Source organism: Anguilla rostrata, chromosome 13, assembly GCF_018555375.3.
Source record: "Anguilla rostrata isolate EN2019 chromosome 13, ASM1855537v3, whole genome shotgun sequence".
NCBI lineage: Eukaryota > Metazoa > Chordata > Actinopteri > Anguilliformes > Anguillidae > Anguilla > Anguilla rostrata.
This window is the reverse complement of record NC_057945.1, coordinates 27,833,560-27,858,642: the sequence shown is the minus strand read 5'-3', so window position 1 is coordinate 27,858,642 and position 25,083 is coordinate 27,833,560. Positions and strand designations below refer to the sequence as shown.

The 25,083-nt window shown below is 39.0% G+C and overlaps 1 protein-coding gene across 1 annotated transcript; it reads left to right on the top strand.

The window, feature by feature from the left end:
* Positions 1–11,377: 11,377 nt before the first annotated feature.
* Positions 11,378–21,274, top strand: mdfic2 (MyoD family inhibitor domain containing 2). Its single transcript, XM_064305242.1, has 4 exons — positions 11,378–11,429; positions 12,515–12,599; positions 15,730–15,972; positions 17,689–21,274. The coding sequence occupies exons 2-4, from the start codon at positions 12,515–12,517 to the stop codon at positions 17,943–17,945; spliced, it is 585 nt and encodes a 194-aa protein (XP_064161312.1). The 5' UTR covers positions 11,378–11,429; the 3' UTR covers positions 17,946–21,274.
* The last annotated feature ends 3,809 nt before the right edge of the window (positions 21,275–25,083 follow it).

Below are 25,083 nucleotides of genomic sequence, written 5' to 3'. Positions count from 1 at the left end.
TTTAGGTTGTCTCCTGTTATTCTTTAACTGGTCTCGAGGCCCTGTTTTCATTCTGGTTTGCTGCGCATTGTCTGAGCCCCGTTTGTTCTGCCAGCAGTGCACTTGGACCTGGCACCAGTCCTGGCACTGCCCAGCTCTGTGCAGCTCACTATCAAACGCTGCTACCTTCCCAGAACCGCTCTTGGACCAGCACCAAGGGACTGGAATCAGAACTAATATTTACGCCAATTTAGAAGCATTATAAACAGCAAAAAAAAAAAATAAAAACACAGGACCAGTAGTACTTAACAGTGCTATTAAAAATCAAAGCTCACCCATTTCATGAAAGGGAGGCCCAGTTGTTACTATGGTGTTTCACGTAGTTGAGGACTGCGTCCATTAAATATGAAGAGCAGCCTAGTCTGTAGTTTCCTGTGTGCCCCTTAAATCTGTTTATGTCAAAACTACGTCTGACCGGACGAACAACCTTGCGCTTGACCGCATAATGCCTCCTGGGAAAGCATCTTAAAATGAGCATCACTGTGCGAGATCTCCACAAAATTGCACCGCTGTTATTCATTGAAATGGCTCTAATTAAAACCCTATTTTACAACAAGGAGGGAGCAAGTGTTTCTTGGAGCACTTACATGCTTAATGGTGCAAAGAATTTCTACCTGACTGAGGCTTTCCCACCACAGGTATGTGCATGGACTGCCAATGGCAAAGACAGCCAAGCCAGTCTCTCAGTGCATTACATTCACACAGAGATTTAACCCGTCCAGGCCCCAAGCTGACATCTCTGCTACCTCCTGAAATGTGTTCAGGTCTGCGTCAGCACTCGCACTCTCAAATGTGACTGTATCCTAATAGTGGTTTTCAGTGACAGGCATAGGCAGTGTACACTGGGGTGGAGGGGGGGGGGGTGCATGGGGTCATCGCAGATCATGGGGGGGTCGATTTGCGATCGCAAACTGGAGGGGGTTTTCAGATTGCCATCACAGACTGGGGGTTGGGGGGGTGGGGGAGATTTGTGATCGTTAACAGGGGACCCCCCGGCCCCCCTCAATCTCCACCCATGGCGGCTGGGTTCCTGTACACCGAATTGTGCCGTGATCTCACTGCTCCTGGAGCTATATCAGACAAACGCAGCAAGAGCATTTAAAGCCTGTGCTGCAAATCTTTTTAATTATTCTCATTTCCCTAGCTGTTAATGAGCGGAGCATCCACCGATAATTCAGGTAATTGAACGATGGATCTCTCTCATTCAGTTCTCAAGTAGCGATTCCATTACAATTTGCATGTAGCCCCCGCCCCCCCCCCCCCCTTCTCAGCCAAGACTGAACTCTTAAGGTATTTCAAAGTTCAAAGTTTCAAGACGCCATGTTAACTTCCCCATGTTCATCAAAACAGATAACCTGTAGAAAGAAAATGTAAAAAATAACATGGATGGAAACCTAATGAAAAGGAATCTACATATAATTGATATAGACAGGCTCACTGGTGAGGTAAATTAATGGTTAACAAAAGACTGAATACGCAATAATGAAACGCATTTCAGAACGATCATTAAGTATAATTATATCTGCACACTTTCTTGAATTTGATGTTTCTCCAAAATAAGTTGCTCCAGAAAAATGCTTCCCACGAACCCATTTGGTCTAAAATTAAGTTCAAAATAAAATGCAGGCCATGCCTATCCGAATGATCATTTATAAGTACCCTGTGATATTGTTGCAATTTTGAAGGCTTTATTTTTTTATTTTTTGCAGGTTTAAGTACATATACAATGAACATTCTCTCTATCTGCACTGGCACCACTTCCCATACAGGAAATATAGCATTTGATAGTTGGCTGTAATCCAAAACCTACGGCAATTGAGAAGAGTGCACCATTTATCTCAATGAGCTGCTTCAGACTTAAATTTTGGCACTTACAACCTTGACCAATTTCAACAATCGGTGGTGTTGATTTCATAATCATTGTAACAAAGAAAAAAAATCTACAATGATAACTGAGGGTCATTTATGTGGAACATGAAAAAAGGGAAAAAAGGAATAAAAATGAGTGCATTGATGTTGACTTGCCCCTACTCTAAAGTACACATCAAACTCTGTTCAATATAACCACACTACGCTTTGCCCACAATAGATGGGCATACAAAGAACTGTGGATGGATAGCTGCAAGTACAGTACATGCCAAATACTTTGTGAATCCAGTGGTTCACAGGTAGGCAATGCTCAACTAAGGCCTTCCCTATACACAAGGAGTTTACGCTGCATGTGTGACAACATACACTATACAGACAGAATGTCTCCAACACCCTTGCTGACCTTTTGAATAAAGGAATGACACCAACACAAATACCAGGTGCTATGATTTAAAAAATAAAACATCATGTACAGTATGAGAATTCAAACTAATGTCTGATATGCTACCGTAAGCAAACAGCTACATTCACTGTGAATTAATTAACTTATTTAGCAGACACACACATTCTACTGTAGATCTCTTTCAGCAACTAGGAAGAACAGACATGATATTACTGCTACGATGTAAGTCCATGCAATAGAACTGTCACAGTGAAAGTTTCACTACTCCTAGTCTAAAGCAACATGATCAGAATGATCAGAAAGCCATTTATAGGAAGCAAGAATAAGAACAGAAATAAATAATCAAATGATAAACCTGCAGAGGCTAAACCACACAATATAAATGCATTCTCAAAGTAAACCTGTCCCAGGTGTAGATGGGACAGGTTACACATGCCAACAACTTTGTTTTAAAATGTGCTTTCTGCCCTGGAAAATAAGAAAAAAAAATGTATCGTACTGTCTGCTCAGCTCTAGCTGTCAGTGGTAAAGGCTCTGCAGAAGTGAGGAAAAAAACTGGCTCTTCGATCTGACACTATACCACAGGGCAATGTTAGAGGAAAGAGTGCCCAACGTTTTTAACCATGCACGATAACGGGAAATGGGTGTATTATAAAGTGCTTAATGTGCAAATAATCCAAATAAGAGTAATATTATTCTGACCCTGCTAAAATGGAGCAATTCCTTCAGTGGATATGTTGTGCCCTTCTTAATAACCCAACCCCAGAATATTCATACCTCCAGCTACAGCCATTATCATAATTGTAAGCAAATACCCTGGTTTTAATTGCCTTACCATTAATTTACTTCAGTGAATGACTGGCTGACAGAGGAATTTTCATTTTCAAATTAACAGCTTCCACTCAAATTATTTAATATAAACACTGATAAAAAGATTAACATTTGAAAGGCAAATGGTTTGGGCATGGAGTGATTTTATTACGGCTTTGCAGAGAGAGCCATTGTAGCATATGCTGTGTATGCTGGCATTATTTATCCATCCCCTCAAAAATATTAACAGTCAAAAGGAAAGCTCCAACGTGGACGTCTCAAAGCTTTCAAGAATGATTTAAAGTCATTTTAAAAACTGTTGAAGTCACTGTTGCTATAAAGATGAGCCACTCTCTATTTACTATCAAAGATTTACTATCAAAGTTGTACTTGCTACAGTTTTCACCAAAGCCTTAAAAATGTTCTCTCTAAAAGATCAACTGCTCAAAATGAGTGTCATAACAGAGAACAGTAGCGAAATGAAACAATAAACCTTTCAATAAATCTGGAATAGATGTGGTCACTTTTTAATAAAGATGAAGAAAAAAACATCTCATTAATTACAGATCTTAATGTTCAGGGAGGCGTATTGATTTTTACATTACAGCAGGTTAAAATAATGTATACTGCTACAGTCACCGTCTACCCTTTCCCCAAGCTTTGCTCACACCATATTGTAATCAACAGATTGTTAGACAAGCATTTTCTGAGGCTATGACAAAGCCAGATATATGGGGTCAGAGAGAGCATTCGTAATCCATCCATTGCTGCAATTTATTATCTGATTATAATTGTATACACAAACATTGTGGTGATTTAGGTGACACAGTGGAAAGATGAAATCCGTTTATATTAAAAGGGTTGCTCACCCCTAGAACGCATTGCCAGCAACACCTTTCAATGACTGCTTTTAACAACATGGTTATTGTTTTATTGATCAGGGTTTTATTACAGATTTGACACCCATGTTATGTGTTAATCGAACTGCATATAATTTTTCGACACATATTTTACGAGATTATGACTGCAATTAATTTAATAACTATTATTTTTTCAGCGATTTCAGTCTTAACGAGGTTTGTAGAAGAGTGCCCAATTTATCTTGCGGGCGTTGTCAGTCATGTACAATCCAGTGAGGTAGCACAGAGGGTGACCCTAATGGAGAAGATGAAAATGGCCAATCAAGCTTCACTTCAAGCTCATCGCAAAGCTTTGCTCTTTTGTTCGCGGGAGTGATATCACTATTAAGATGACTATTCACAGACATATAATTTTTCCTTTCTACACTTAAACGTTGGGGTTTTATGGGAAAATTATACAACCCAGAAGTATTTTGTTAATGCATCATTTTTCAGATAGAGTAGTTAACCTAAGAAAGAAATAACCTTTTGCTTAAAACAAAAGTGCTATTAATATCCGTATTTACTCATATCCCTCTTTATGTGCAGATGAAATAAATTTGTAAGATGACTGTGGAGTGCATATTATGTACAGTATTGAAGCATATTACGTAGATCCTAAAGAACATAAAAATATAACATAAGCCTTTGTTATATTTAATAAATATGCATGAATAAACATGCAGCAACATATAATAAACATACAGCAACATTTTACCATGAGCCAAATTACAAATTATTCTTAAATGAATGAGAAAGGGGAAATAGTCTGATTATATATATATATATATATATATATATATATATATTCTGTTAGTCAATATCACTCACTGTTTCATGTCTTTTTTTAATGAAATGTGCATTTGCTGAATCTGGCACAATTCATCTATCACAAGAATTATTAATTAATTGTTCATCATATCAGCCATAATTGAAGAAAGATTTGGGACACCATTAGCATAGATAATAAAGGGAACAGTACCTCCCGCCCACCTGAGCAGGCAGAAAAGCCTTCCTGCGCTGGATCTTTGTGGCTTGTCAGCAAATGTATTCTTCAGAGCTGAACAGTAGTTAACAACTCATAGGTTCCTCAAACCAATTTAATTCATTTTAAATCTTCACAGCAATTATCTTTTTTTCGCATAATCAGTTTCAAGACCTTGGGGGTCTACGGGGTCTTATAACGTCTCTAAAATAATTGTTCGGCGAGTAAATTGAAGTTTCGTAGAAATTGCTTAATAATCAGATCCCAAAGTCAATATTTGTAGGGAGAAACTAAGTTGTGACCGGTAAAGACTTCATGTGTCTCGTTTGTAAGATGGTAGATAAAGCAGTTTGAACCAGGTAAATAATGCAGCTTTTCAATTTAAAGATAAACAAAGTCTCTGGGTAATCTATTTTAATGTAAGGGTGTATACACCCATCTGGACAATCTAAGTCATATGCTTTCTGAGGAGAACATGGTTTATGGCTTGCTCACTGGGGAATCAAAAGTATCTGCTTCAGGTGACTTTCAAGGGCTTATGCGATGTGACATCAGCAGACTTATTAAACCATGAACCATCATGAAGAAATTAAATTTCAACTAAAAATAACTGACTGGAGTTGAACGGTTTCTTTTGCTGCTCTTAATATTAATCTATGAAGGACCAGTGGCACAATGGCAAATATTTTGACTCTTTAAGAGGCAAGTAAAGGACATACAATGTCTAAAATATGATACCCAGAAAAAAAAACATGATAATCTTCTAGTAAGTATTGAGTAATAAAAAGACCTTGTGCAATTTCACATGCAGTTGATAAACTCTCTCGTATTTAGAAATGTTTTGCGCATGGCATACAAAAGTAAGACAAGATAGGAAACCACTTTAAAATACAATAAGGCCGTCATTTCTGGCAAAGTTGTTTGGGACTTTAACATTGCGCAGGAGGGTCTTAGCTATTATACAGTACTGCAGTCTGCCCTGAGGGATGTGCTTTTGAGAGATATCATATATAAAGGAGATGTATTTTAGATTTGTCCCAATTAACCTTGTAATGAAATGCATTGAGCCCTTATTAATGAAGGTAATGAGAGTGATAGTTTGACAGTGTGTTAAAAAGAGCACTGACATATAAATACAAGTTCTGAACTAGGGGTTCAGATTACACACCTCACAAGAAGCAAGGGCTCCCAAACCCTTAACAGCAAGGGCAAATAAAAGGAAAGCTCTGGCTTTTTTTTTTGTTACCCTTGACTTTTAAAGTATGTATGAATCACAGCTCTTATTATGGGTTTGACATGGCCAAGAGGCCTTCTTTATGAACCATACTTAAAGAACATCTCCTAATGTGCACTGGCTCAAGCCTAATCATAATCTGTCTTGTACAATAACAACAAGACACTACTTTACTGAAAATGTCTGATGTCATATCATCATTACACTAATAACAAAGCCCTGGCTTTTCATAGAACCCAACCCAATTAGTCATTTCAAACAGCTTTTTTGGGGGTGAGGGTACAATAACAGAGATAGGATTCATTTAACAATTGCAAGTGAGGTAATTCTAAGTCAGTTCTAGCCACTGTTTTCCCTACCCTAGCTGCACTTGCAGTACCTCAGGGCTTCATACCATTGGTTATATCACCAAATATCATTTCAACATGAACCCCTTTAAAAATATTTGAGAATGATAATGGTTTGCATTTTCATGAAATATTCAGATTTTAACTGGTTTCCAAAAATATCAGAGTGAAGTATTTGTTGGAACTCTATGCTGCACTTGTTCATGAGTATTAATAATCCAGACTGTGACATAGCAGCACTGCTTGAAAATAAATAAATAAAATCAAGCAAAATGAAAATTCTCCACCAGCTGGTGAAATTCTGTGATACTGTCAGTTTATAAAGAACACAGAAACAGAAATAACACAGGAAATCATCTAAATATATCCAAGATGAGTTTCTCAGGAAAAAATACATCTAATTTCAGTTTTGTCTTTCGACCCTTCCATAAAATGTGTACCAAAGGCCACTAAATCTTTGGAGAGTTGCTTCTTACGCCAAAAGTTTAATAGGTCAAATGATGTTCCCCAGAGTTAGACATTCTCTGCCATTCTGCCTCCCACCCCCATTAACATAGACACCAACATTTTGGCCTTAAGATTCACTGAAATACAGCTTCTCAGTCCAAAGAGAGTAAAATAAACCACTTAAAACCCATATTCCACTTTGGTGACAAGAGCAACTGTCGATCATACAGTTAATAGAAAAAAATCTATTTAGCCATTTACTGGGTTGAATAACTTCTAGGATTTTTTGAGGACCCCACGGATCATCTCAGAGATTCCCTAGTGGGACTACTGCCTTAGGAAACTATACTTCCTCAACTATATAAAGAACCCCCAGTTGATTTAAATCATATACTGTTGGACTTGAAAGAATCTAATTTCCCTTTTTTCAATATTTCCTTGATATATTTTATTTTGTGAGGTCATTTTTCTGTAGTCTTAATTTGGAAACTTCAGAAGATTTCTATTTCTAGTGTCAATCTGCCTGATTTTCTTTTTTCCCTAAGGTGTCATCTGACTCACTGAGGACTACCACAGAACCATGGCAGGTGTTCTCAAATGTGTTTGAAGAGGGTGAAGAAATTGAATGACACAGAAATGCTCAATTAGAGTGGAATGACATTACTGAGCTCTTAATGAGTTGGGCTAGAATACTCCCAAAGCATACCGGGTGACGTCCACAGAAAAACAAACCTAACTGGATCAGGGAAAGAGCAGAAACCCAAAGCCCAGAGAACAGAAACAGCACAGTAACAAAGAGACAGAAGCTGAGATGAAAGCAAACATTACTTCAAAACATCACACTATAGGCCCAAACTGCCGAAATCACAGCAGATACAGTAAGTCAAAGAAATGCACTTGCACGTCTTTTCTTTAAACCCAGGGGAGGTGAAGACCAGTTTTCCCCAGTGAGACACAAGGGATTAGCTCCTAATCCAGTATGGGAATAGTTCAATGTTAGCATTAGAACATGTTCCCCCCACAGCTTTTGTGCAATATTAAATATTTCTCCATGATAATTAATTGATGTCCATAAACAGATGGAAAGTTCAGGGGCACACCATAAATAAATAGTCAGTTTCCAATAAATAATGTTATGAAACCCCAGAGTAATTTCAGGTCTGTATGTTGGTAAAGACCTGGTAGTGGTGGGCAACTTTTTTTTTCTGTTTTCCTGTTTTCTTCCCCCAGACGAACTGTCATATCCTTTCCCCTCCACCTGCAACATATTGTTTTCTTACCAGATTTTAGAATTGAATATGAATCACCAGAATGAGTCAAGGTGCCTGAGAAGCTATACACTTATTCCAAACAGTACAATCTCCATGGGCTCAAATAAATACTACCCCTTCCACACTTTGTTCTAGCCTGGAAAATCACAAACTCCTTGTATGGAAAACCAATAATATTTCACATCATTCTGCAAGAAATGACCTATTTATTTTTGACATTACTTCTTTGCTTGGCAAATACCCATATTTAGGGTAACTCACACTGCTCTAATTTAAATGTAATCCATTCGTACAGCTGGATATTTACTGGAGTAATTTAAGTTAAGTACCTCATTGAAAGCTATTACAGCACTGACTCATTCAAGATTTAAACTAGCAACCTGCTTGTTACATATCCAGATGTGGTAGATGAGCTGCCGATGTTGGGGCCTACTGGTAGACGTGTCCTAAACTGCCAAGCCGCTCGTCCCAAAGGCATACGCTTTCAAAATAAAATGGCTGCAAGCGATGTTTGATGCTGCAGCCGACCACTCATTGCTGTGAGCGGTCAACTGAAAATCAAAGCGTTGTAGGTAAGTGCGCGACATGTCATTTGAACATGTGGCGGTTTGTAGCTTAGTATGATCCCAGAGTCTGTCCCATCTGGCTCCACGGACATTGATGTGATCCCTGTCGCCTACAGTGACTCTCAGACATACGCCCAGAGACCCAGGTCCAGACATGTGTCTCCATGCACACTGGCATCAGGTTCCAGCTTGTCAAAAAACTAATGATGTTCACCTGGACTTTGCACAAAGATCAGAGCAAAACCAAGACCAAAAAACCATGCAATGACCGTCATTGCAAACCAAGGAGAAGAAGTGCATTTCTCTTGTTTTACAGCGAAGCCTTCTCTGCTTGAATTCAAGCCCTGACTTCCAGCTATTCAGTAGCCAGCCAATCAGTGCATCCGATAAAAGGGGGAACAGAGTAGCAACACAATCTATTTGTTTCTGCCTTGGGGCCTCCTAACCAACAAAGCATAATGCCTATGAGAAACAGGCTCTGGTCTGTAAGTCACTGACAAATCAAGCATCTGCATTAGCAGATACAAACAGGGTGTTTCACTCTATCAACTATATTTACAACAAATGAGAAATTGGGTCATGTTGCCAAATTACAATATGTTTGTAAGGGTAGGCATGTGTTTGTGTACACACACACATATATATATATAATTCATATTTTCATATTTACAAAGCAGTTTCTCTGGAATGAAGCATCTGGCAGTAGCCTTGTGGACAAATACATTCACATCTTAATTTTTCAATTAACATGCCTCTTGTACTCTAAACATATGCAAACACAGCAGGGCGTCTTTTAAAATGCAATACTAATGTGAAGTCTAATGACTGTAAATTGGCAGGCTTGTAAACTGAAAAATTTGAATACAACTTGATACGACTGTAATTCAAAACGTACTAACTTTGACATCATGCACCTTATGTATGTGGGAAATGCAAGCGCCGCACATGATCACAGCTGCAAAACTCATCTTTTTATTTCTTAAAAAAGAAACATTTCTACCTATGTAAAGAGACACATCTGTTATAAATTATACAGTAGTATCGGCCAGGTAGCCTAAGCTTCAAGATTTTTTTATTTTAATACATTCAAGATACATAGCTAAATATGTTACAACTTCAGTCAAAAATAAATAAATAAATAAATAAATAAATAAAAACCCCAGCAAATTATATTATATCTATTATATCTATTATACAGTAACCACACTAAATAGAGAGGTTTGCATGAAAAAGTTTGCCTGATTTGCCTGTAAACTTTAAAGTGGAATCAGCCAAATGTGGGGAGGTATTACAGGACAAAATGAGAGGGGCTAGTGATAATAGAGGAAGGTTTGCTTCTGACACTCCGTCCCACCAATTTAGACATAATAATACTAGGAGAAACAAATACTTCCCTCAGGCTCAAAATATAAATCTGAAATACTCTCTTCTACTTAAGCAGTGAATTCATATGGATTGTTAGCTTTATTGAATTGACAAATACAATTACAATGACAACAGCCCAGAATAACCTGATGCTGCTGAGATAAAGAATTGTAAGGCAATCGTCAGACTTTACTGAAAGTGAGAGTCTACAGACAGGATCTTTGCCAGAAAGCAAGGAAGCTAATTGTCATAGAAACACTAATACCGTATAGATAGAATTATGGTGTGCATTTAAAATAACCAGATTAGCTCAATTCAAATGATCAAACATGGAATTGGGGACTATTATCTTAATCTTTACAATCAGATGTAGAGCAACCTTCATATTTCTTTCAGGGATGCAACAATTTCTTTCCAAAATTAGACAACATATAGGGTTTTACTATCATACAATGGAAATTTTGTTAGCTTGAACTATCAGGCTGAAAATAATGATTCAGAAACATTTTATTGCTCCCAACTACAAGGATTACTGAAAAGCTTTTCCTGGCATTGAAAAGAAAAAAAGCTTTAAAAGAACATAAGTATTTGGGGGGGGGGGGGGGGGGGAGAACCCATGTGAAAGAAGTTTCAGGAGCCCTTTCAGGGAAAACCCATACTCAGTGCAACTAACATAAAACACATTTAGAGACATTAGTCTTTGGGTAGAGGTTTTAGTAAAAATGTTATTGGTACAATACTAGATTTAGATTTCTCTGTGATGCAAGCAAGAGTTGTGAGCAGTATGATCAGTGACAAAGGGTTCCTCTCCTTGCTGTCGCTTATTTCACAGGCCAATTTATTTATTTTTAATCATGACATAAGGAAGCTGATTATGTATTTCCATCTACGTAAATGTGTTATATGGATATACTGTAACTTGGTATATTATTTTCTATGGAATCATATTGTCAATAACTTTCATTAAAGCTATGACTCTACTCTATACTTCCCTTTGGAAGAAACGCATAACTCCAAAGTAAGCTGTGATGCAAAACAGTTAGGCAAAACGACGGCTATTAATATTATTCAATTAAAACTTTTTTTTTAAATGTATAAATTAAATTTTGTTTTGCTATCCGTAGCTTGGAAACCACCTCATCACGGGTTACTGAGAAGGCCTCTCAACACAAGGGTTGGAGAAACAGTAATAAGGTCAGATAAGGCAGCAACTCACCTGTAATAGAACTTAAACTGGAAGCATTTACAAATCTTGTGTATCTTTGCGGCCACATGCCACGCATAGATATGGTGTTGACATTCCTGAAGAAGATATTTTTTAAATTTAGTAACAAATAAATATCGCAAACAAATGTAGCTATCTTTGAAGCCAACCTACGCAAGGAAACCAGTCTAATAGGAATAGGCTACACAACTGTGACTAATATTTATCGGTTTTTTAAATCAACAATGGTATGTTTGGGCTTTATTTATTTTTTAACGCTGCATGAAAGTAATACGTTGTGCATTCGATTTTTTGTTCTGCTTACCAGTTAAAATGGGTGCTACTGTTGGAATTACCAATGAAACACTGCAAACTCAAAAAGCTAATCTCATTGCCTGCTATTTAAAATGACACACACAACACCCTGACTCGACATAGTTAGTTTTTAAAACTTGTGTATTGCAACAACTTCGTGTTCCGTGCAAGAAAACACAAATCCTTCAACTGCCCCGGTTGAAAAATGTTTGGCGCATCTGCATAGAGGTCAGGGAGAAATATTCGGGGCGACGTCACAAGCTGGAGAGGGTGGGTCATGTTGCCCTGTGGAGGCGCTATGGTATGGATTGAGGAGGCTGGTAATGCTCACGAACGGAGAATCTGATTCTTCTCTGCCTTTTTGGTATTCTGTTGGGAAGGTTTTCCTCAGGTAGAGTACGTCGCATTTCACTGTGTTTATGAAGCTAAACGTGTCCGTTAAATTGTAGTATCGTGTCTGTGAGAATCTGCTGTCCGGGTACTTCAGAAAGTGTCTGTCAAGTGCAACCACAGTGCAGTATCGGTGTAGGAGGATCCTACAGTAAGCCTGACAGAAGAGCAATGACGTAGAGTAACTTTTGTTTGTTATGTGAGATTGACCTTTGATTCTGACAAGTGCAAAGGCGCATGCCATTAAGCACCAATTGAATTGTTAGAATGCCATTTCAAAATGTGCGTGAAATAATTACAGATGATGCTAGAATGGCTAATTCTATTTTATTGACACATGTCGTTATACATTCATGGTGTGCTGGATCAGATGGCAGCGCAGAATTCAAGAGCAAATGACGAAAAAGGAACAGATATAATGAAAGGCGAAGAGAAAAGCTCTCTAATAAAAGCTGGTAAGTTGATTTGAATCAGCCTTTGATTTGATATAATTGCACTACAATGCACTATAATTATTGCATCTACACAATAAATACAATGCATTATTATTTTAGATAGCAAGGGTGTTTCTATTGTAAATGTATTTGATGAATATTAACTCACAAATCTTGTTTGCATGCAGAATTATTGTTCTAACCACTAGTTGCTTTCCACTACAAATGACTGGTCTAATTTGTAATAATTGACAGAAAATAGGTTTAGTTCATTTGTGAGTCACTGTCAGGTTTATTGTTTTCGGGCTCTGTTCCTGTTATTTTTTTAAGCACAGTGGTGTTTTTCCTCTGTATATTCTTTTATCCTTTCCCACAGCAGTTTGAATTTTCAAAAAACCCTGTCTCAGTTCACTTTACATTTAGCCAATTTGTCTTTTGTGATTCATTTTTGCTAAAAGCTCAAGAAACCAATTTCCATGCCCAAAGCTTCTATGGATTTTATTCAGATAGTGCTAATGGATAAAATGAGTCAGAAATGGTGCCCACACACTGATGTACAAAAAACACAAATAACATTTTGTCCCTTCTTCCGGATCAAGCCCAGCCCACTTTATTCTTTCGATGCTTTCTACTTCAGGTTTTTGAGTGAATGAATCTGCAAGTATGCTGCAGACTTTCCTTTTTCCTCTTTCTTGCCTGTCCTCCCCATGATAGAGTTCTATAGATATAGACCCTCAGCTGCTTGTGGTTGAAGTCATTTGTAAACAGTCAATATTGGTTAACCACTGGTTGTAAAGTTAACTGATTAATGCTTTTACCTGGCTTGAGTTTGACTGTTGACTTAAGTAGTGACAATTCTGGGAAACTTTGGATGATCTGCCTTTGGATAAGAGTGGATTATCGGTTTCAGTTGAGGACATGCGTTATAGAAGAAGCTGGGTTTGGCATAAGGAAACCAGACTACCTGTGACAATAAAAATACAGAATCTGATATCCCCAGGAAATTCATAGAAATTAGATGCTTTCTTTGCTTTAAAGTGTTTTTAAATTTTAAATCCAGGGTTACTGTAGAAATGTTAGATATTATGCATAATTTGCAAATTTACTATTTTACATTGTTGGATACCAAGAGAGCAGAGCCTAAGATGGAAAAGCTCATGTCGCTCTTGGCACCAGGCTGATGGCCTGGATTTAGATTGATCATCATTATAAATTTAAAAGCAGTTCAGCATTGTACAACATCTAAATTTTAACCTATTTCAATTTGGTCTGCAATACAAAAGTTTTTGTTATAGTATTTTCAAAAGATATTATTGGGTTCTGAGGTACATTTTTTGCATATTTCAAGATGAATATTATTACGTTTGACAGAATGGCAGGCTATGAATATTCCTAAAGCCGAAAAAACAGAATGTGTCTCCGAACCATAAACAAGGAACAACTTGTACATCCCACAAACAGATGCCCTTCAATTATTTTTAAAGAAACATTGTTTTTATGCACTCATTTTGCAAACTATGGAATTGGATAATCAGCCCAAAAAGCCCAAAGCCTTTTTCGCTAGGCTAACAATTCTTATTCCTGTTATAATCTGTTTGGAAAATATGTTCTGTGTATAAATAAATCACAAGACATTAAATCTTAAATAAAAGAGAGAAAAGTGTGGTAAATAATTAACTTAGCATAGGTAATGGAAAATAAGCAGGGTAGTGGAGGCAGAGCAATTTTTTATTAATAGTTAGCATTCAAATCTGTCCATGAAAAGTCCATTCATTATTGAACTGTTCTGGTGTACAGTTTAAGACCCTGCAGGTGCAAATTCAGATCCCATAGAATGCTTAATTCCCAGCAATTAAAAACTTCCACTGAGAGATATTTTTTATCCTTTCAGGAAACCATAAAGAAAATGGTAAATGACTGACGGTGCATTTTTAAAGATTATATTAATGTATGGCATAAGTCAATAACAGTTGCTTTCCCCTTTTCTTTCTCTACACAAGTACACACATACTTACAGGCATGTGCATATCATGTACACACTCACTGGGACACACGTGCATGCACAGGCCTACTATGTTAATGTTTTTACTAGCGATGGCTAACGTTTTAAGATGAAAGCTAATTCATCAGTTTTTCAGAAAGCTTTGTGTTGTTTGGAGATTTCTGAGCTTCTTGTGGCTGGCCTATCAATCCCACTCTCTTGTTCTCTTATCCCAGTTTGAAGCATGCATCTCTGCAGCTTTTAACAGCTGTTAAAATAGAGTAGATGTCTTTAGTGTCAGATTGAGTTTCACCCTGGAGTCAGGTTCCAACAGTAGTAGCATAGCTGCAGTTGTTGGAAGCCAGCAGACAGCGAGGGTGAAACCAACTCCAGCCCTATCTTGCAACAGTAAATGAACAATACTGAGGTTCAAGGGAGGTAACTGAATCCAAATAATAGGCTTCAATCAATACTGCCCCCCCCATCCCCCACTACTACCACCACAACAAAATCTCCATGCAACATTGTCTCCCTCAAAGGTTGTCGAGCTCATGTCTCTGTCCTTTAAAATATTTTGGTGGGGTCTAAATGTTAATGGACCTCATCCCTAGTCGCTTGTGACATGATGTGCAATTTTCCATCAAGTCCATTCTCAAAATGTATATATTATGTTTAATAATTAATGGTTCTGGTGCTTTCTGATGACCAATGAGATATTTTGTATTATTAATGAAAGTACACTGCCATTTCTGGAAAATGGTATGACTGAAATTGAAGATAATTTAGAGCTAATACAGATTTCATTTGACAAATTCTGTTCCCAGAGCATAATCCAAGCATGTTGCAATGAATTTATATACACTTGAATATATATACACTTTAACTTTTTAACTTTTGTTTGGAAGTGTGTTTTCTATGTATTACACCACTGAACTGAGTGTACTGTACACGCATATATTGTCATTTTTAAGAATTATATAAGCAAAATTAAGTAATACAACAATACACATTTTGTAAATTAAATGTTCTGAATAAAATGCTTCAGTTAAATTGACTAATACAAGCAGGACAATGTTTACAGTGTTTGCAATTTTATGTTTATTAAAAGGTATTTCAATGAACAGAGTGATTAGAAAGTTTATTTATTTTTTATTTTTTTGTCAACATTAGGAAATGTACCTCCCCCCATGACGGACAGAGTGCTGAGTGACATGTCAGTCAGTGGAGTGAGGAAGCTGAGCGTAGTCTCCGAATACGAGCCAGACAAGTCCGACTCGCGCGTGGACTCCCATAATTCCCGGGGGCAGAGGAAGTGTGGTGGCTCCAGTTACAGTTTGCCCCTGCGTTCGGACAAGCGCAGCGCTAGCTTCTCCTCGGATGTGCTCTCTCCCTCCCATCAGCCAGACACTGGAGGTTTGTGTCTCATCACTTAGAGCATTAGAACTGGCTCTTTCCAAAGACAGGAGAAATGTGAATCCCGTCACCTAATGCTGCTCCTCCTGCTATTGATCATTACAGGAACTGTGTGTGTGCGCGTGCGTGCATTTGTCTGTGTGTGTGTGTGTGTGTGTGTGTGTGTGTTTGTTTATTGGGGGGTGTTCTGGCTAATGATATGATTAAAAATGTATGAATTACTGTTCAAGATCAAACCACAGTCTAAAATGTACAGTACACATTTTGTAATGAGCATACAAAATTTTTATTTTATGTTACCCTCCATGAGCCAGCATTTAAGATTTTAAGTGTGGCCAATGACAGGGTTTATGTTAGGCTCTAAGGATGAATTTATGTATTTACAATTAATTATTAAACCTTCTGAATGATTTAGAGCCCAAACTGAAAAAAATACTATAACTTATAAACTAGCCACCACAGTGGAAATACTTTTTAGTAAATTAAGCAACACATTTGATTATAGTTAAATACCAGCGTATGTAAATAATTTAATACGAAGTGCATTTAAGACTCCTGTACATAGAATAGAATGGAATGGCACTCATTGCAATAATAATATGTTTATAATAAAATAAAATGAAGCATATAGTTGGCATTGACGAGGTTGTACACATTCTATTTCATCTAAAAGTGTCATACAGTGATTACTCTGTAGAAATACTTGCTTATATAATATACTGTTATGTCTTTCAAGGTAATGTATTACAGTCAGCTGAGGGAATTAAATGGTATTGAACAATTGCTTCATTGACGTGTATCATTCAGTCTTTGAGAATCAATAGCTTTAATAAAACAATACATTGATTGTACTGTGCATTTATGTCCAGGCTATTCCTGCATGACCTGGCTAACAAATGTGATTGCATATCCAACATCATAAATATGTTGATCCTGGGAATCTATCTTAGACTGACTACCTACTGTGGTCGTCATCGGAGCCCAGCAATATCCGTACTTATTAGTGCTCCCTGAGCGTGATTTAGTGGGGGGGTGGCAGGGAGGTGCTCACCACATTTCGTTGTGACAGCACCACTGTAAACTTGCAAACACCCTTCTGAGATGACTTTAAAGGCTGATGTTAATTGATGGTGTCTGCACACTGCTTCCTCAGTTGTCTCTCTTTTAGGAAGTGAAAGGTGATTTCTTAAATTATGCATGTTAAGAAATGCCTCAGGAGACAGTGGAGGCTTTTAGAACATAATAAACCATAAGTGTAGACAGACCCTAGTTTTCTGGGAAAAGGCAATTCTTAAGGAGATTTTCATCTGCTAGCATATACTGTAGCATAGCGCATTTTGGGAAATACCCTGGCTCTCCTTGCTTCATATTCAAAATGTGGTGACCAATTTGGTTTTGTTAAATGCAATTTTAGCTGTAAATCTGCTGTTTAATGGTCTTTTACTGAGACATAAAGCTTCAGATGAATAGTAGGAAGCATCTCTTTAAAAAACCTGATCATTGCCTTTGGCCACATTGCTGTCTGAGCTCTAAAAGGCCTGTGTGCCTCGTTAGTGAGGTTTCACTTCATACTGGAAGCCTTGCTGCTCTCTTCTGACATATTTGACTGCATAAACATGGGTTATAATGTGGGTTCTACTAGACCATATTTTCCAGAGCATGTCTCTTTCACCCCGGTTCACTCCTCACCTTGTTTCTTTGATGTCTTTCACTCAGATGACTGTGCTGCCATTCTCCTGACGTGCCTCTACTGCAAGTTCTACGAGTTCCTGTTGCTGTTGCCTGACACCTGCGAGAGAGCTATGAACCGCTGCTGCCCCTCGTACCAACAGTTCTCCTCCACGCGCGAGCAGACACAGAGCAACGACCGCAACTGCGACGTGGAGTTTGACTGTGGCCTGTTCGACGCCTGCCACGACTCCAGTGAGTGCCTGGAACTGGCCATGGAGATCTCCGAGGTGTGTTACCGATGACTGGTCACCATGGTGGCGCCATAACCCCCTCGAGCCAGTACGGGTACCATAGGGACACTGTATGGTTTTTGACAGCACGCTTGAGAGAGAACACAGCTAGCTCGTGCCCACCTTCTGCAGAATGGTGTCTCGTGAGGCTGAGAGAGGAAGTGTGACCACAGAGATGAACAATTAGAGGTTATTGTTGAAAACACTCTGATGAAAGAGGACGTCTGTGCACGAGTGCTGACAAGCAGAACATGCAGTATTTCTATGAATGTGTTATTAAGAGTATTTTACCAGTCAACTGTGCATTGCTACTGTACACTGTTGTTCTTGCATCTGCTGTGTTATCAGTGCTGCCCGTTCAACTGCTTTCTGGGATATCTATCTCTTTCACTCGTAAACTTGGTGCGCTGTGTCCATACACATAGCGTTCCGCGTGGTGTGACTGTCACACAAGCGCATCAATGCAGATGAATGGTATCCCTCTACCTGAATGCTTTACTCAAGCAAAGTTCAGATCAACACTTCACGGATGCAAGGAAACTTGTTCGACAGTGAAGTCCCCCTTTCTTTCTATAACAATTACAGCCCTCCGTGAGTCTTTTTTGTCTTGAGCCTTTAAAGCATGTAGCGGTGGCTGTCCTCAACATATACCATTTTCATTCAAAACCAGGTGGAGGTCTGCATATGTCACTTCTAATTCCCTTTTCCAAATCTGAATTCCCATAAATGAAACTAGTGACAACCATTCTGTCCTGTAATTACAGGGCTAATGATATGCTATAATGGATATAAATTTCAATTTTAAATAGTAGGAAATAGACCAGTTAGTATGCAATGAGAAGACTATGTCTGCAGTGTAAACAAATGTATCAATTTATGCGATGAACTAATGTAGAACTTTTTTAAATGAGGCAAAAGCAAAAACAAAAAACTAAAATTTTCAAAAGTTTGCCGAGAGAGCAAGAGAGGTGGGGCAGTGGTTTCTGCGCTTTGCACATGGATATGAATTGCACAAGCATGGCTGAATAGTCATGTAAATATTTCAGGTTTAATTCTTTGACATTAAACCAAGAGAGGCCAAAGAGTGTTTCAAAGTGGGAACTTGCAATGCTATAGGTAAGGAAAGATATTTTATATTTAAGTTCTTCAGGGAAGTTACTATTATTGTGCTGGTTTATGCAGTTACTGATGCTTGCACTGCTGCATGGCATGCAGAAAGATGTTTAAAGCATTCCTTGTTCAGAACGCAGACCCCAGAGTGCACTTGTAAGAGCATCAAGAGTTAGTTATGCACATAGACCAACTGCAGGACACTGGTCCTTGTAGAACCCATTGACCTTTGACCTTGCTTCTTGTGGGCTACAGTGAATGTAAATTGATTTGGATAGATCCAGTCTGACAAGGGTGCTTGTCTCATGGAAGGTTTCGAACAGAGCACACAGAACATGTCGTAGCTGGAATGATGTGCCACTGCCATGCAGTAAAGATTTTACTGGACAGCTGGGCCAAGAGAATGCTCACAGTGCACTGAGAAGGAATGTTATTTTATTGGCTTTGCAAGCCAAATATATATTTTCTGTTACACGATAGAAAAACAAACTGTGTTCTCTTCATTCAAATAATAGGAATGCAATTCTGCAGATTTCTGACATACAAAATGTTGTTCTCTTGTTGTTCTGTTTACCCCCCTCTGGAATATTTAAAGTTTTAGAATTTGTCTGGAAAATGCAGACATATCAAGTACCCAATTAACAAAGAATTTAGTCCCAAGGATGGCGCACTCCCTGAACAGAAAACACACTGAAAGTATGCTCAGAACAGAGTTCAAGGAGATTTCAGATCCTGGCTGATTTTGTGCAGAACGCACAGGCTTACGGGCACTGTCAGCTCTGTTCTTTGTTTTGGCCGCAGTCAGAGGAAACACTGCTTGTGACCAATTTGCTTATTACATGCTGGGCCACAATTACAAAGCTGACTGCCCTAACTAATACTTTGTCATAAAATGCATTGGAGGCCCTTTGTGGTCTGTAACATAAAACGTGTATGCATAAACAGATGCCCAGTTTAAACCAAAAACATCTGTGCAATGCATGTCTTTAAGTTGCTGGAACACTTTCAAATTACCTGATCATTATGGGAGGAGTGGGGGCTGGAGGACTGGGGCTTTTTTTTCTTCCTTTTTTAATTTAGTCCAAATGCTGCTTCTTTTTAAGCACATTGTTGAAATCAGGTTTGAAAGTTTTGCTGGGGCTTTTTTTTTTTTTTGCAAGGTATTTCATGTTGCGTGTTTCAGTACCACAGATCAGCTATTAGTATTGACTCTGTTTCTGATACGTAGAACGCATCTGAGGAATAGAACTGTGTCAGAACCCATGTGATGCCAGGTTGAGCCAGTCACTCTGAATAAATATCTCTTCCCCATGCAAGAATGATCTTAATTTAAGAAAGTAAAAAAAAAAAAAAATCACACGACATAATAAAACTTCACAAGTTTGTATTACTCTTGATAATCATTTAGCGATGCGAGACTGAAAGTGAACATTAACTAAATCATCTCATTTTGTTGCCGCATGCTCTGTTTACATGGATTTCTGCTCTCTAATCGAGTGTTTTTGGTGTTTAGCTCCCAGTGGCTTCATTAACAGATGAGCTCTTCCTCCAAACCACACAGCACTAATAGTGTCTCCCATCAGCGGCTCTCTCATCCAGCCAGGAGTGGCCTCCTGGGGAAAACTGCTCCATGAAATATTAACATTGTGTGTTCCGAGCATTTTTTTTTAAACATCAGTTTTGTCAGCATCTTATGTACAGCTCTCCGAGCTTCAATCCATCTGGAAACGTGGTCCCGGTGCATCGCGTTGTTCCGTGACTTTGGAATAATTTAAGCTCCTTGTATTTGTAATGGACTTTCTGTGTACATAGGCGCTGCATTTTGCAGCGACTTTGAGTACGAAACGGAGCACTAGTCACCTTATTCAAAGAGCGAATTGGGGATTATAGCGGCCCTTAAGTGGCGAGCGTTAAGCATTATGAAGAAAAGAAGGAGTGGATTTGCGGAGAATCACTTCCGTCATTTCTGAAACTTTCTCTGAAGCAGGTGTTTTTCATTGCGCCCTCAATTCCCTCTCCGTCAGGCATTCAGGACATTTCCCTTTTCCAGAATGATGCTGTTATTACAGAATGTGTGCTCGTGATTACATTCTCTATAGAAAAGCACACTTCACGGAAATAAAAATGATCTTGGAAAAGGTTGTATTTTTCATCGGATGGTAAATTCTCTTTTTACATGAAACACAAGATTTTAAAATGTACAGAAGGGGACACTTTGTTTAAAACATCCTACCAGTTTTGATTAGGTTAGAGAATCTTGGGTGATCATCATATGGTTATGGTATGTCTTGCAGCTGCATTCCATTTATATTTGGCAGTGACTTACTTATTATTGATTGAATTATATATATATACATTATATATATATATATATATATATATATATATATATATAGATATACGTGTGTGTGTGTGTGAAGCCAGCTATTAGTGGCATATGGAAAATTGCACCCTTTGGAAGAAGAATAAGAAAAAGATGCTGAGTTTACTGACTGGCTCTAAATATGAGAGAAAATTCACAATGTCTGCATTTATTTCAGGTGATGGTTTTTTTTAACAGACATTGAACAATTTTAACAAACCATAATTTATGTGATATTACAAAGTAACACATCGAAACAGTGATAGAAGCTACACACATATACGTAAAGCAAATCAAGTTTCATAGGGCCTTGACCAAGCAAATCTACCACTACACCTTATATATAATATTATATTATATATTATATAATAATAATAATGATAATAATAATAATAATAATAATAATAATGTTTGTTATGTTCTGCCCAGTTTCTAACAGTCTAGTATAAGTGTATATGCAGGCATGTGCTGGCTATCAGCTGATGCTATTTAGGTGAACACTAGCCTGGGAGCGGATCGGTATTATACAGTACGGATCTTTATTAGGGCCATGTGTATTGGTTCAGTCTGCCTTTTCCCTCAGAAACCCGAATGAGCTCTGAGCCCGTGAGCTGAAGCTAAATGGAAAATCCCCGCGGGTGAACCCGTCCCTGGTCCCGCTCAGGTTTTTCAGGTACCCCGCACTCAGCGGCTGATTTCCACCTGGAATTCCCGCTGATTTGACTCACCCCCCCAATTAATGACCTCGTTTTAACAATTAAGAGCGGAGGAGGAAGGGGAAGCAGCGACTGCGCGGCGGAGGGTCGAGAGCGCCCATGACCGCTCATTCGTGAAGGGAAGTGCCCCGCCGCGCCGCGTTTGCTCTCGTTTCACGCGCCGATCGCAGCCGCGGGATTGGCTCTCGTTATCCTCGGCCGCGCAGCCCCGCCTCTCGCCCAGGTGCTCCGGTCGGCGGGGCCCGGTGGTTCCCCCCGTGAGGGCAGGGCGGGGTGGGGCAGGTTGTGTGCGTACACCCCCCTCAGTGCAGAGGAAATTAAAGAGCCGTGCAGAGGGGGAGGGGGGTGAGGGGAGGGGGGAGGGAGGAGGTGATTCAGAGCACTGCACGGGGGGATGGGGGATGGATCGCGTTGGAGTTAATTACTGAATAATGAGGAACAATTCATTGTGTTCTTGTTAGAGACATCAAAATGCCGGATGAAGCTCGGCAGAGGGGGGAAGGCAATGTCTCCCTTTCCTGGTGTCCATCCAAACGCAGTATTAAAGTTGAATCACACGCGTGTGATTTTATTTTAAAAGTCCTTGACGGTGAGCATTTAACCTCGTTCCTGACAGCGGGAAGACGCAGGCTCTGATGAATGATGGAGAGACCAAGAGGGCTGCCGTGAGACCAGGTGCTTTCAGTGTCTGTCCTCACGTTTGGAGAATTTATATAAGGAAACAATGAGAGCTGCATTAGCTCTGGATCGATTGCTCCTTTCCAGGCCTGAGTCACAGTTCACGCTGTAGCCCCTCAGACTCACCTTTTTCACCCCAGCGTGACCCGTTTAATTCCTCTTATGAGCACCCACGGTGTCTTTCCCCTGGTTTCTAGGCACTAAATCAGCCGCTGTACAGCGGTGACTGGGAACAAACTTAAACCTTTTTAAAAGCATTTGCGAGTGAGCATTTCAACATCATATTCGAACTACTGCTTTTTTCTGGATATGAAATTATATTTGGAGGCCCATCCTTTTTCTTCAGTATCTTCTGCAAATGCAGCAAAGGGCGCACCTGCATGCATGTCCCCTTAAACATTTACAGCCAACTGCTGCATTTTTTATTTTATTTTATTTTTTCATTTTAAACTCTGCCAGCTGAGTTGTGCAGTCATTGTGCAGGATGACTGGTCCCCTTACACATGAAGGGGTGATACCCTGCAGTCTGAAGTCCTCTCTGCCACAGCAACACTAAAGCTAAGTGGCCACCATCAGCACTGGCATAGCAAGGATTTGATTCCAGGGTACATTACTGCACCAAGGCCTTGAATGCTGGACTTATGCCACAACTATTAGGCAATAGTTGTGGAGAATGGCTGGAAGGTCACAGCTCTCACAAATTCTCAGTGCACGTCTCTGTAACACCGTGGCAATGTTGCCCACGAGTTGGCTGATGTCATACGCACAAGGCAGACATATCAGACAGAGGTCACGGCTGTAACATGGGTAAAGTTTTCAGACAGTCTTGAATGCTATTCGTTGAAGCGTTCAGATGAGCCTGCAGTGCCACTGCACTCCTCTGAAAGAGACATAAGGGGAACAGCAGTGCTTCTATGAGCTCTCTGCTCTAGTGGCGCTAAGCGTGCACACACACACTTTGATGTGTTAAGTACAAAATCTGACCGTGGAACAAAGAAACTGTCATCCAAAGACAGATGTCAAAGGCAAACTGCACCAATTATTATTGAATATCTGTCATGCACAACTCACTAGCTTCCTGTCTGTCTGTGAAATGTATGAGAGGGTGAGGAAACTAATACACCCTTCATAAAATGATCATAGAATGCACATTAAACAACCATTAATCAAGAAACATGTTAAACAATTACCCAATTGATTTAAATTATTTTTGATTTGATTCAGTTTTATATATGATGAATGCGGAGGGGGGAAAGCATCAGAAGTGAAAACAATTAGCCTGTACAATTCAATTGTAAATTCAGCAGTCTTTCCATTTTGACAACCATTCATTTTAGAGTATAGTTCAATACTGTGGCTAAATACAGTAAGTAGGTAAATGTGCTAAATATTTCAAAAATTGTTTAGATGTGGATGCACCAAGCCGATGGCCTTTTCACAAGAGACAGATACATTTTCAAGTGTCCAAACAAAACACTCCCTGAATGGATTCTTTGTGTCATTGTTTCCAGAGATCAAGCACAGGATGTTGTGAAAGGTACTGTTTTTGCGGCACCTCCGGGTACTGCTAGTTCAGGTCAGTCTTCTTAAAGTGATTTGCATCACTCCATCTCAGAAACACTGAATATAAATTACATGCAAATCAATGCCAATGTATTCTGAATATATCTGAAGCCTTGCATTTCCAGAAGAACATCTTTTTTTTTTACCAGAGTCGTAGCAAAGAGGAACAAATGTAATTGAGAGAGAAGCTGAGTAGCCAACCATGTACTGGCGTCTAGATAAATAAAAACGTAAGTTACATCTTTGGCTGACACAGCCTTTGAAATGTTCGTTGTAGACAGATGAAGGCTGATCTCTCAAATGTTAATGAGCTCTTTTTCACTCCTGCATAAATTGAATGATTAGAATGTTTGCCATCTAATGTAAACCGATATATCCCAGATATATGGTTTGAAATCCAGCTCTGTGTGCCGTTTGTCTCCGCGTGTAAGATGTACCACCTGAACACCCTAAATACCCTTTGAAAGCCAAAGCTATAGTTCTTAATTACTAACAAATGAATAGTTTTTCTCCTTTGATATGCTGAAACCATCCATCAATCTCCAGCTTTATTGAACTGGGCAGGGTGGAATCACTGCTGGTGATACCACCTTCCCGTGATAATTGATCCTTTATGATAATTGTGGTCAAAGAGAAAACTCCAAAGAAGATGGACGTCCTGCTGTCGCAATATATAACACCACGCTTCTTTTTTTTTTTACCTTCAAAATGAATTTAATCT